Source organism: Mastacembelus armatus, chromosome 5 (assembly GCF_900324485.2).
Source record: "Mastacembelus armatus chromosome 5, fMasArm1.2, whole genome shotgun sequence".
NCBI classification, from domain to species: domain Eukaryota; kingdom Metazoa; phylum Chordata; class Actinopteri; order Synbranchiformes; family Mastacembelidae; genus Mastacembelus; species Mastacembelus armatus.
The window spans coordinates 2,104,065-2,116,977 of record NC_046637.1 but is presented as its reverse complement, the minus strand read 5'-3'; the positions used below and the strand labels follow the sequence as shown (position 1 = coordinate 2,116,977).

Below are 12,913 nucleotides of genomic sequence, written 5' to 3'. Positions count from 1 at the left end.
TCGAAGAACATTTTTCCTCTTTAATTTTTATTTTTATTAAATGATAGTCTAATCCTATATAAGAAATAATAGAAGTATAACTATAAGTAATAATAATAATAATAATAATAATACTAAAATAAATAAAAAGATGGTTATTTATTTATTCCTCATACATGTGAAGGGACTAATGGTGACAGTTTGTCACCTGTACAGCAGAGGGCGCTGTCTGGGAGAAGAGGAGTTGATCTCCTGGACAGACGGAACAGAGTTATGGAGACGATACTTCAAACATTTCAAGGTTTTTATACTTGTTTCTCGACTTCATAGAGCAAAAAAAACGAGTTTAGTGTTTTCGGGGATGTTGTGGTTTATGGAGAGACCGAGGAAGATCAAATTTGTCTTGTTTTGAGTTTTGTGGTGAGTAATGTTCTGCCCGAGAAGATCAATGAATACCTGAAGCTCTATACTTTTATTTATGTCAGCATGTTTGGGTTTTTTATAATAATATTTATACAAAGCTGTAATTGTTATAAACCACAGGAACTGCTAACGCTAATGCTAATGTTGCTAACGGCGTCTACCTGTGCTCCTGGTTTTCTGTTGGTGGTAAAATTCGCCTGTTCTCTGAAATATTCACTCAAACCTCAATACCTTTAGACAACTAACCAGTAGTTTATCTAGTTTTGTTAATTTGTATAAGCAAATATAGTGTTATAGTTTTAAAGTTCTAAACATCCGTAAAGTCATTTGGTTACATGGAGTCTCTAAATGGAACAATGAGATCCGCCTGGACATAGTCTTACAAAAAACTATGCAGAAAGCGTAAGTACATTATGACTTAGACACATTTGGACTTTCTCACAATAAACTAGAAGGTTTTTCCTTTCCAATGAAACCAAATTCATCAATATAATCCTTAAAATGCAAATACAACCGGAAGTTGAATTTGTGTTTTTCTGCACAACAAATGGCGGGAACTGACAGCATATAACGGGTTTGTCAGAGATACGCATGCGCAGTTGACCGAACCACCGCTGCCTACAGTGTGTTTATTGCGCAGAAATAAGAGAAAATAGTCACAGCAAAGCAAATAAATTAACCCCAACCTGGACAGAAAAACATCCGTGGAACAAATCAGGTGGTATAAAAACATACATGTAATACATGTGAGTGTGATAGTTTCTATAAAAAACAAACACTGATTTATTTTAATCCTTACATGTTAATTTAAGATGTGTATTTACATGGAAGCAGCCAGTGAGACCTGCTGTCCATTGGCTTCAATGAGAAGGTTTAAACTTTTAAATTCTTCCAGCTCAGTGAATGGAGCTCAGTGCTGGTTTTGTTCAGCCAGCCTTGTTTTTTAACTTAAAAAATCTTATTTTATAAATTCAGCAACTTAGCAAGAGCTAGCCTAAATGGCTTGGCCTAGTTGTCTCATGTTTTGTAGTTAGATTTAAACCAAAGTCTGTCTTAAAGATGCCAGTGGAATATGGAATGAAAATATATGAAATATTTGTTTGATGTAAACATTACCATTGACATTTCTATTTCTGGTTTTAAAATAGTCAGACACCCCAATGACTGCTGCTGGTTGTATCACAGTTTAATAGAACAAAATACAAAAAACAGAAAGAAATCATCAATTCACATTCAAGTAGAAATGAATAAGAGTAAATAGTCCATGGCAATATGTTTAAATGTTAAATCAAACAGGTAAATGAAGATTAAATAGTTTTTACTTTAAGTTCAGATCTCTTTAATAACACATACAATAATGGTTTGCTGTCACTGTCAGGAAATTTATAATGTAAACTCTATGAATAATATAACTTGGAAAAGCCACAGAGGCTTAATTTATAAAAATTATTATTATTATTATTTCATTTATTTATCAAGAAAGGAAAAAAATCTAATTATGTATTAGTGCAAGAACCTGTTATGAGCTGGTTATTTATGGCTGTTATACTTTGTGCTGTGCAGTTGTTTTTCTTTGTGGTCAAAGCATTAGACGTAGAGGAGCTTCACTGGGCACGAGGACATGACGCACTTGAAGGAGCTCAGGCGTCGTCCCAGGATCTGGACATGTCTGACTCTTTACATGGATTTCAGGTAAGATTTATTAAACAGTAAGTGGTCCCTAGTCAAACTTAAACTACAGAAGTTATCTAAACTGACTTAGTGACCTGACTGAACTGAAAATTGCATTAAGAGCTCAATTGCAGCTAAACTGAATATCTTGAGGGTTTAGGGTTTTGGTTTGTTAAAATAAGGCATTTCACAACATCATCTGGAAGTCTGGAAAATGAAATGAACTGAGATTGCATTCTTTAGCAGTGCATAAAACATAAAACAACTGAAAAGCAAAAACAATGCGGACTGTTGAGTTGTTGGGCGTATCAGTACATCAGCTTTGCCTGAGCTGTTTTGGAAGTTGTGGATGGAGCAGTGCAGTAATGGAGAGGGGCTTGTCAGAAAGTTAGCAATGAAATCAGCCGCTCTGCAGGTCTAGAGTCCGTTGTCTTTCTGCTTAAATCCACACATACACACCTCCCCATTAAGCCTCTGATCTTGCCATTGCTTGTTCTCTTACAAGCTGAAAATGCTTCCATTCTGAGAAAGAGAAGGGAACACAAGAATAACAGTAACAGAACAACTGCCATACACTTACAGTATTCAATTAACTAGAAGTATTCTATTACTGCTTTGCCTGCAGTTGTATTTGCACATCTTGCCGTAGTACCATATATTCACTTAGGATATACTGTTTATGTCCTTGTATGTAAGTACATGGTGAAATAACACAAAAAGTAGAGAAAGAGAGATGCTGTCTTGGTGCAGTGGCTGCAGTTAATCCTAATAGCGGCTCATGACAAGTTTGTGATTAGTTGTCTAATTTTAATTTTGGGAAGTGATACTTTTAGAGCAGGGGACTTTTTCATAGTTCTTTGAACTGTTGGAGGAAGTTCCCCCTTTTCGTGTGTCCAAAGTACCGGAACTGTTAATAATAGTTCTTAGATGACTCTTTGAGGGACGTTTTTAGCTCCTACATCTGGGTAGGTACTTTCCAAGCACAACAGGAACCCTGGATGACATAGTGTACATTGAATGGTTAAACACTGAGTCAGCACCAGTTTAAAAACATGTTGGCCACTAGCTGCTGTTGGCTGTATAAACAACATCCATCCATTCATCCATTACCTATACTTGCTTACCGATACCTGTTCACAAAATACTCCAAACTCTTTCAAAGCTTATTATCAAGCCATTAAAGTGTGTTCTGATAAATTGTTTCATGCTCTCCCCGTGTGGGCTTTCTCTGGCATCTTCTCACAGTCCTAACACATGCAGATTGGGCCTGGGTTGATTTGTCACTTCAGATTACCCATAAATCTGATTGTGAGTGTTTGTATGTCTCTATGTGTCGGTGATCTGTCCGTGGTGCACCCTGCCTCCCACCTAGTGTCAGCTGGGATGGGCTCCAGCCCAGATCTGACCCTGTATGTGCCAGGATAACTGGTAGATGGGTGATACAGTCTGTGTACATTTATATGGTGTGTTTGAAGTCGTTTACCTTTGTAGACGAACAGTGTGATGATCATAAGCAGCACGGCAATGGTTGACACATGTGTTATATCTGTGGGACAAAACCAAACCAGATCATCAGCACCTGCTATTAACATTAAGGGATTTTACATATTACCCTTGATTAAATATATGTAGTCCAGTATTTTAGGCCCATTAAACGTGCTTTCTTACCACAGCCTCTGTTAACTACAGTATCTGGGTGTATTAAAGGCGGCAATGAGGTGGTAACAGGCAGGATTGGTGGCACTGAAAACAGCAGAATAGAGAATACAAGCACCAATAGATTTAAATTGTTTGTTGTTAGAAATTAGGTTTTTGAGGAACACAGGAAACCAGAATACTGTTTGATACCTTACCTACAGTGATCAGATGTTTGTGAAAGAATTGGTGATTGCGTCCTGGGTCAGTGCTCTCTGCTCCACACCAGTATGTCCCAGTGTCGTCTAATCTCATGTTTCTTATTGTTACAGTGATATTTGCCTTCATTCTATTGTCCCGTATGGAAAACCTCCTAGTGTTTTGCTGTGCAGTGCTTACTAGACGTTGACACGCAGATGGATCTTCTCCTTTACAGATGAATTTCTTTATAGATGCACCGTTGGGGTATTTACACCAGTATGTGAGATCCTGTCCAACAGCTGGGAATATGCTGGAGGTGGTAATGTCTGTAGATAAATGAATTCAGATTACTGTGCTTAATCTTTATCCCACTTTCCTACACATTCAATAATTGATATGCACTGTATTGACCACTATCCAGGTGAAAATATGTATTACTTTAACTTTATGTATTCATTTTTCTGATCATTGCCTTATATTGCCATCTCAGTGTGTGTAATGTTTGTGCTAACTTATATTAAAACACCTGAATAAGCCTCTAACACATGGAAAAGAGCTAAATATGCAGATGTGTATTACTCATCTGTTGACAGACAAAAACATTCAGTAATCACTGGAAAAACTCATCTGTTACTATTTCTGTTACTGGTTTCCTGTTCCATCTGTTCAATCTATTTGCCACCAACATTATTTAGTTCTTCTCTAGTACCTGATTAAACCTCAGAGACTGTAGATGTTTGTTACTCACCTTGAACCTTCAGTTGTATTCTTCTTGTTGCTGCACGGTAACTTCCTTCCTTTGGTTTCAGTCCACACCAGTAGACACCATCATCCTGTGAGCTCACGTTACTGATGGACACACTGAAGCCTCTGTTGGTGTTTGTGAGAGTGAACGTCCCATTTGTCAGTGGAGAAGAGTTTGTAGATAAAATGTCCTCACAGGTGGAACCTTTGACTTTGCAGAAGAACTTGACACTGGAGCTGTATTTGTTTCCTGGGTAATCACATGTGATGGTGGTTTTAGCGTTTCTGTACGCAGTTTGAATAAATGGTTTCTGGCAGATGTCCTTCCCTGGGGAAACAAAGGTAAAACATACAAAACACTGTATTATTAGTACTAACACATGATGGAAACGCGTTTTCAGACTTAGTAAAATGTGTGTTTATTTACATCATTCATTCATTCATCCATCTGTTTTTATTAGAATTTGATCTTCCTGGCAAATAGATTTTCTTTCTGATAGATTAGTTCAAAATGTCAGATAATTTAGAAGTAAGCTTTACGTGTGTGACATCTGAGATCCCGCATGAGTGTATCTTACCAACTTCCAGCTCTAGTTCTTCAGTGTCAGACTTAGTGTCTGAGTAAAATATACACTGGTAGTGCCCAAAGTCCTTAGATTCAATCTGTTTGATGGCCACCCTGAGGTTTTTACTTTGTGTATCATGGAACAGAGAAAATCTATCTTTGTGTTCCCATGTGTCCTTCTCAGTGCTTCGTCTGGCTTCTTGTCTGTGATAAACTGTAACGCATTGATATGTTGTTCTTGGTTTGGGGTATTTGCAGGTAAACTCCACCCATCCATCTGTGCAGCCCTTCACTTCAGAGTAGGCGAAACTGTTATAGCCTGTAACAAAGAGAAACATCCACATCACATCAGACACAAACAATCCCAGAACAACAGATGTGGTCTGAATTTACTCCCTAACACCTTATTCCCTGATTTTCTTCAGTTTCTCAGTTAATTAAAGCCAGATCGTTAAAACTTGCTTGGTGTTTAGCAAAAATTAAATAATCTCTTTGCTTCAGGTAAACTGACTTTATACTGATAGTTTGACAAAGTCCATCAAATTAGATATGTATAGATCTACATTTACGCTCATAGATACCCATTTTATTGTTGAAAAAAGAGCAAGCCCTGTGTGGTAAACAAACTATAATCTGCATATGCATTTTTTAGTTAGATCAGTGCAAAGTTAACAGACTAGGACAATGACAATAAGCTGGATTTTTTAGGTGCTGTGATACAGTGTAACAATAAAATTAGTAGGAGTAATCTTTTACCTGTGTTCAGTGAGAGAATGAATAGAAGAAAGCTCTTCATGTCGTTGGTTTTGGGCTCCTAGCTCCTCTGTGAGATTATTTAACTAGTTGTTTTTTATGCTTTTTATGTTGGTCTACAGTTAGTTTGTTGCTGATCTCTCTGCACAGCTGTAATTTAGGTCTACATCAAAACTACTCATCCTTCTTTTGTATCTGTCCTTCCCTTTTTGTGGCTTCGTCATAAAGCACTTCCTCCCCATCATACATGACTTTATTACCACAGAAAATACAACTGACATTGCAAAATAAGGCAAGTGAGGAAAATGTGGGTGCAGTTCAGAGAACTGAGTTGTGGCCCATGAATTGCACATGCAACTTTATCATTGTTTATTATTTCACTTCAGTGAAGTTAAAAAGTGACTTGGAGAACAAAGATGAAAGTTGGGGAATTATACTCCAAACTGGAGGCAGTGTTGACATTGTTTTTAAGTTGATATGGTGAACTAGTTGCTGAGTAGTTGTTTATTTCCACATCAAGCTGTTAGGCAGAAACCAGGTGTGACCAGCTATGTTTGGTCTCCACTAATGGGAATATATTTGAAGCTGCTAAATGCTCCACTGTGTTCACCAGCTAGTTTTGTACTTTGTATTGTTGGTGTTAGGTCTGAGATAATGCCCTTTTTTCTTTTTTAACCAGAAGCATTTTCACAATATTTCTAAGGAATATGTGATACCCACATATACTGTAGTACTTAAATTAACTTTTTTCTCCCACTGTCTGAGTTATATATTACACACATTTCTGACAGCTGCTATATAAATACAGTAGCATGTGAACCACATGGCTATTTAAGTCTCCACTCGAGGCACAAAACCACAAGAAACTGCTGCTAATGGGGTTAATGGGGTGGTATTGATGTATCGCATTTTGAAATGCTCTCAAAACTGGCACTACAGAATGTAAAAATATGCTCTAGTGGATTCGTAGGTCATAGAGGGCTAACCTAGCATCACGGATATGGATGGGGTGGACAAAGTAATTGAAACAGTTAATATATCACTGTACAATTCATCAGCAGCAAAACTAACCTCGGAAGTGGTGAATAAGCACCTGAAGGAGGATCCCATGGAAACATTTTCAAATACAAATAAACTTCACTGACGAAGATACACTGGATTTAGTTAGTAAAGATTGTATGTAATGAGCAAGATAATTTTTACACTTGAACAACACTGAGTCTGCAGTCATTCTGTCATCCTCGCAGCTGATTACATGCTCACGGTGATAATACTAACATACAGATAGCAGTAAATAGAGTTGAGGCTGATGGAACTTCAGTTATGCAGGTATTTGATGATAATTGGAGACATTTGGTGGCGTTAGAGAGTCAGAAGATCCCCACAGTCATTAAGCTCCATCCTGAGGGGAACCAAATTGTCTGGAACAAAGTGTGTGACAGTCTGCCCAGCAGTTGTTCACGAAGTTCACAATAACCAATGATCAACAGACAGATGTCCCAGGAGCTGTTGGATCAACTTTCTACTGATGACAGTCAAACATCAAAACATCAAGCTTCATTCTTGACGTACTGTGATATATATATATATATTTTTTATTATACACATACACATATAATATACATTATCTGCAATAAACCTGCTAGTATGAATGGAGCCATGATAATGATTACTGGAGCAGGTTGGACTTTGGCTTTCACAGTAGAATATTCACAGGCAGGGGAGCTGGGTTTGACGATCAGTGTGTCACCACAACTTTGTGTAAATCAGTTGGTCAAGAGCCGTGTGTGGGGAAGTTGGTTGTTTCTTCATAGACCTACAGTAGTTCTTCCAGAGAAGAAAGAAAAATACAGTTTGAACAGATCATATTCAGTCCTAACAAACACTGTCTAAACAAACAGTATTTTTCACACACATTAATACAGGGCCTCTAGATGTTCACATGTCTTTGTTACACATTTGGTGTTTCATACTAGCGAAAAAGTCTGCACTGGTGAGCATAAAGCAACAATAACTGATTTACATGTAATAAATCTTCTCATAAAATAAATAAAATATCCCTGTGATGTAACGGATGTCATTTGGAAATTTCGGTGGAAATTTCAGCACTGCCGTCTGTTGGCCTCTGAATAAAACTAATCATCAGTAATTTTCTCAAATTCATTTCTTCACTAACCTCTCTGATGTGTTGGCCTGCTGCTCCATTTCTTGGGTTTTTTGACGGTGAAAAAACTGGCAGAGAAAAAATAAAACAGAAAGAAATAAACAAGCAAAAGGAAATCATTGAGACATACACACAGTATCCGGCAGCTTTGTATGACATTTTTACAGAGAAGTATGAGAATAGAGAAGTATGTGAATGTGGTCTTGTATTACAATATGTAAGTACTCGTGTGTTTCATGTTCTGCATAAAGATAACTCTTACATTTGTAGATAAGGAAAAATGATCACGAATGATGACAAACAGCAGCAGCATCACAGCTACAGAGACGATCACAGTAATGACCACACGAGTGTGACCATCAGCTGGTGCAGATGTTGTTGACCTGGTTTCTTCTGCTGTCAAAATAAAGAGTTTTGTTGGCTGAAGCTCAACAGATCGAAAATCCACACAGAGAATCTGTTATAGTACCTTCATAACATAAAGGGTTAAGTCCAGCAGTCAGGAATTACTGTAGCTTTCTTTGTATCTGTGTAATACTGTCAAACACATTATATCCTGAATCTTTAACTTTAGATAAGAAGTATGGTTAGGAAGAAACTGAGTGTCTATGATGAGAGACCACTAAAACACTCTGTGAAGTTAAATAGTTGAAAATCATCAGCAGAAGTGACATGATCAGTGTTACGATCTAAGGTTGCTTCAGTTGGTCAGGTTCAGGATCAGCAATGTTATTGGCAATAAAATGAGGTCAGCTGACTCCCTGAATGTACTGAATAACCAGGTTATCGCATCAATTTATTTTTTCTTCCGTCACAAGTGTATTCCAGTGTGACAAAGCCAAGATTCATGGGTCTCAAACTGTGAAACCAAGAAAGAATCATTTTCAAACATGAATTAGTTACCACAGATTCCACCTGATATTAACCCCACTGAAAGGTTTTTGGGATGTTGAAAAGAATGCCATGGCAAATGCACACTGTAAGAACTTGGCTGGTGCATTTAAAAGGGTGTACTTCCTAAAGGCAAACGTGTCAATTTCACCAAAAACAGTGAGCCTGAGGTAGCAATGTTTGCCAACTCACTTTGAGTGATCAGGAGTTTGTGGAAGAATTCATCACTGTGTCCTGGGTCAGTGCTGTCTGCTCCACACCAGTATGTCCCAGTGTCGTCTAATCTCATGTTTCTTATTGTTACAGTGATATTTGCCTTTGTTGTGTCGTCCTCCATGGAAAACCTCCCGATGTTCATGTTTCGCTGTGCAGTGCTTACTAGACGTTGACACACAGATGGATCTTCTCCTTTACAGATGAATTTCTTTATATTTGCACCATTGGGGTATTTACACCAGTATGTGAGATCCTGTCCAACAGTTGGAGATCTGCTGGAGGTTGTAATGTCTGCAGGTAGACAGAGACAGATTAAAGAAATCTTACTCCACCTTTGTATACGTAGTACAAACTCACTGATCACTTTATTAGGTACACCTGGATAATTAAATTCATTCCACTACAACAGTCCTACTGTAACCTTTGTCTGTAGGAAGCTCATCATTTTTCACTTTATGGTGAAAGTGTAGGTGATTTTTTTTTTTAAATTCATTTTTATGTTTATTGTATAACATAAAACTGAATTAAAACAATATGCATTATATTTACTACATGAGGGTGGCCACAACACCTCCCTTTATATGTATATGGGATCTATTCTTAGTTTAATAATATAGATTATTTTATTATAATTTCCAGAGTAAACATCAAACATCAGGCAAACAGTTCAGTGCTACAGTACGAGAGCACGTTGTTCAGTGCCAAGTTGCTGTAGCATGTTTCACGCATTTAAAAAAATAAAGGGAAGGAAAAAAGAGAAAAGTTTGTCTTGGTCCAAATCCCCTTTCACACTCTTTTCCACTGAACAGTAGGAAACTGCATTTTTGAAATTTGCTTATGTATCTTAAACAATAAATACATTTGTAATTCTAGTTAGATATACGTTACTCACCTTGAACCTCCAGTTGTATTCTTCTTGTTGCTGCACGGTAACTTCCTTCCTGTGGTTTCAGTCCACACCAGTAGACACCATCATCCTGTGAGCTCACGTTACTGATGGACACATTAAAGCCTCTGTTGGTGTTTGTGAGAGTGAACGTCCCATTTGTCAGTGGAGAAGAGTTTGTAGATAAAATGTCCTCACAGGTGGAACCTTTGTCTTTGCAGAAGAACTTGACACTGGAGCTGTATTTGTTTCCTGGGTAATCACATGTGATGGTGGTTTTAGCGTTTCTGTACACAGTTTGATTAAATGGTCTCTGGCAGATGTCGTCCTCTGCAGGAAAAAGTAAAATAGTCAGATGTGTAGATTTGATCATGATCAGGACTTTAATTTGTCCTTTGTGGTAAACTGATGTTCATGCTGGCGAGCATGGAGATGATGACTTGAAGTAAGAGGAGACTCTACTGAATGTGGAATTATTATTTCAAATACCTGGAGCCAAATGTGATTGTACTAATAATAATAGTAATAAGTTTGTATGTTTGATAGTGCAGTTGTTGTACATGTAATGTAAAACCTAAATACAGACACAGTCAAGGGTCTTTCAGTTTATGATGTATGTGTTTTATTCTTACATTTTCACTAATTTATGGTTTATGTTTTTTCTTGGCTGTGTTATAAGATGTAGGATTTCTTACCCTTGTCCAGTTTTATTTTCTTGGTGTCAGATCTTGAGTCCTGTCTTTGGAAAAATTTACACTTGTACTTCCCAAAATCCTCATCTGTAAGTTCTCTGATGATCACTCTGAGACGTTTGTTCTTTGTGTCATGAAACAGGGAAATTCTGTCTTTGTTTTCCCACACATTCTTTTCAGAACTTACTATGTTTGGTTTTTTGGGACGTTCTACCTCAATACTTTGATACTCAGTATTTCTTTCTTTAGGGTATGTGCAGCTGAATTCAACCCATCCTCCTATACATCCCCTCACTTCAGATGAGGCCACACAACCTGTAGATCCAAGAGAAAAGTTCACATCATGTCAGACACTGAAATAAACACAAACCAGTGATTCAGTCTGAATAAGCCCTGGGACATACACTGTCTGCATCGTGCCAGACGTTTCTGGGTTAAACAGTAAATCAAAGTTAAACTTACGGAGTATTTTTATTCATTTGTTTAAATTATAATAATAATAAAAAAATATATATAATAATAATTACTTTATTACTTTTCTACATACAAGTTAATTGCTTTATTACTTTATTAATTACTATTAATTTATGTAATTTAAGTAATGTTAAATTTAATAACTTTTATTGAGAATAACTGCTGTAACATTTTAATTTCCCCTTATAAGCCTTTATGCTGTTTTACAGCTGTGTGGGATGAATCACCACAGTGAGGTGGAAAAATACAATCTTTAACAAATTTGTTAGACCATCAGTCAGAGAGAAAACACAAGTAAAAAATAAGTAAAAAAGTAAAAATGAATCAAGTGTAACTTTTACCCATTAAAACTTACTTTCTAATGAAGGAATGGAAATAAATAACTACCTGGGCATCTGGTTAAGAAATAATTATATACCTTATGATTTTTTTCCTGCCTTTCTTGTAAAACAATAAATTCTAAAATTCCTGAATAACAACAATAATTATGTTTAGAAATACTACTGTGAGTAAAGAGCTCACACATACTGGTGGACTAACATTACAGAAACATAACATTTTGGTGACCACCAACGTTGTTAGTTCAGGGCAGCTGTGGCCCAAACCTTCCATTGGGTTGTGGTCTAATAGATTTGTACATGAATATCAAATGTATTAAACAGTTTTTGAGCCTGGTGATTTGAAGTTATGAACTGGTGTTACAGATCGCTACTGTGTTGTAACTACTAAAAATAAGCACAGGATGTGTTGGAAGAGGTTCATTTCTTAAGAGGTTTGTCTCTAACACTTATCAGTCAAAACGCTAATGTCAACAATGAGAGTAGTAAATATCTTTACCTGTCATCAGTGAGAGGATGAGCAGAAGAAAGTTTTTCATTTTGTTCATCTTCAAATCCTCAGTGAGAAACTTCAGCTGTTCTTCTTTCTGTCAGTTCTTAGTGTTGGTTGATTTCCTGCATCTACACCGTCGTGTTTCCTGTGTTGATATTTTAAGTTGTCAACCCGTTTCTTATTATCTTCCTCTTTCTTTTTCCATGAACTCTGAGTTTGCATATGTTCAGTATAATCTGCAGAGTTTCTACACTGTAGATAATCCATGATGTATTTCAGCCTAAATCCAATCTGTTAAAGCCTAAACCTTAGTGTGTTCATTCAGACCAACTAGTCATCATCATGTAGTCACATCCCTAACCCTGACACTGATCAGTTAACTAACACATTAACATGTTTCAGGCCCTTTAACCTCTTTATATGATGCTGTAAATACATTAGAGGCAACAAGTGTTTAACAATAAGTACAATAACACACCTGCAGTACAAATGCTGAATTATGGATTTAAATGGTTTGTTGTTCCTCCCATAGTGTCAGACAAACCTGTGCCCAGTCCAATAGTCCTGAATTAACTTTTATTTTAGTGAATATTGTTCAGACAGGCTGACTCAGCTCTTTTTGAGTTTGTAGTTCACTTTGGACTGAACTTCACTGTTGGTTGCAGAACAGTGTGTATTGTATTGTAGCTCAGTGTGTATCAGACAGAAATCCTGTAGCTAAACTTTGGTGAATCAAAGTGAATCAGTCAACAAATCTTATAATTTCATTTTATTTTATTATTATTTTT

The 12,913-nt window shown here is 36.9% G+C and overlaps 2 protein-coding genes across 4 annotated transcripts; both read right to left on the bottom strand.

The window, feature by feature from the left end:
* Nucleotides 1-1,667: 1,667 nt before the first annotated feature.
* On the bottom strand, nucleotides 1,668-6,177 carry LOC113129768 (polymeric immunoglobulin receptor-like). Of its 2 annotated transcripts, XM_026305843.1 has the most exons (7): nucleotides 5,975-6,177; nucleotides 5,232-5,537; nucleotides 4,658-4,981; nucleotides 3,927-4,235; nucleotides 3,742-3,816; nucleotides 3,557-3,619; nucleotides 1,668-2,595 (listed from the first exon to the last, which is right to left on the bottom strand). In XM_026305843.1, exons 1-7 carry the CDS (start codon nucleotides 6,012-6,014, stop codon nucleotides 2,540-2,542), a joined length of 1,173 nt encoding a protein of 390 aa, XP_026161628.1. In that variant the 5' UTR covers nucleotides 6,015-6,177; the 3' UTR covers nucleotides 1,668-2,539. The 2 variants fall into 2 exon arrangements, with proteins under 2 accessions (XP_026161628.1, XP_026161627.1); XM_026305842.1 differs by lacking the exon at nucleotides 1,668-2,595 and having other exon boundaries at nucleotides 2,607-3,619.
* A 403-nt stretch (nucleotides 6,178-6,580) lies between these two features.
* LOC113130235 (polymeric immunoglobulin receptor-like) lies at nucleotides 6,581-12,843 on the bottom strand. Of its 2 annotated transcripts, none has more exons than XM_026306688.1 (7): nucleotides 12,132-12,843; nucleotides 10,824-11,135; nucleotides 10,135-10,458; nucleotides 9,219-9,533; nucleotides 8,398-8,531; nucleotides 8,148-8,203; nucleotides 6,581-7,798 (listed from the first exon to the last, which is right to left on the bottom strand). In XM_026306688.1, the coding sequence occupies exons 1-7, from the start codon at nucleotides 12,178-12,180 to the stop codon at nucleotides 7,780-7,782; spliced, it is 1,209 nt and encodes a 402-aa protein (XP_026162473.1). In that variant the 5' UTR covers nucleotides 12,181-12,843; the 3' UTR covers nucleotides 6,581-7,779. The 2 variants fall into 2 exon arrangements, with proteins under 2 accessions (XP_026162473.1, XP_026162474.1); XM_026306689.1 differs by having other exon boundaries at nucleotides 8,398-8,528.
* Between the last annotated feature and the right edge of the window lie 70 nt (nucleotides 12,844-12,913).

What these genes read in the sequence shown, in the direction of transcription:
- LOC113129768 (XM_026305842.1), bottom strand. Translation starts at nt 6,014, where the DNA reads ATGAAGAGCTTTCTTCTATTCATTCTCTCACTGAACACAG. An exon ending in CATTCTCTCACTGAACACAG is followed by an intron (nt 5,538 to 5,974) that starts GTAAAAGATTAC and finishes TCTTTGTTACAG; the next exon opens with GCTATAACAGTTTCGCCTAC. An exon ending in TGTAGTTAACAGAGGCTGTG is followed by an intron (nt 3,620 to 3,741) that starts GTAAGAAAGCAC and finishes TTTGTCCCACAG; the next exon opens with ATATAACACATGTGTCAACC.
- LOC113130235 (XM_026306688.1), bottom strand. Translation starts at nt 12,180, where the DNA reads ATGAACAAAATGAAAAACTTTCTTCTGCTCATCCTCTCACTGATGACA. An exon ending in CATCCTCTCACTGATGACAG is followed by an intron (nt 11,136 to 12,131) that starts GTAAAGATATTT and finishes TTGGATCTACAG; the next exon opens with GTTGTGTGGCCTCATCTGAA. An exon ending in ATTTTTCCTTATCTACAAAT is followed by an intron (nt 8,204 to 8,397) that starts GTAAGAGTTATC and finishes TTTCTCTGCCAG; the next exon opens with TTTTTTCACCGTCAAAAAAC.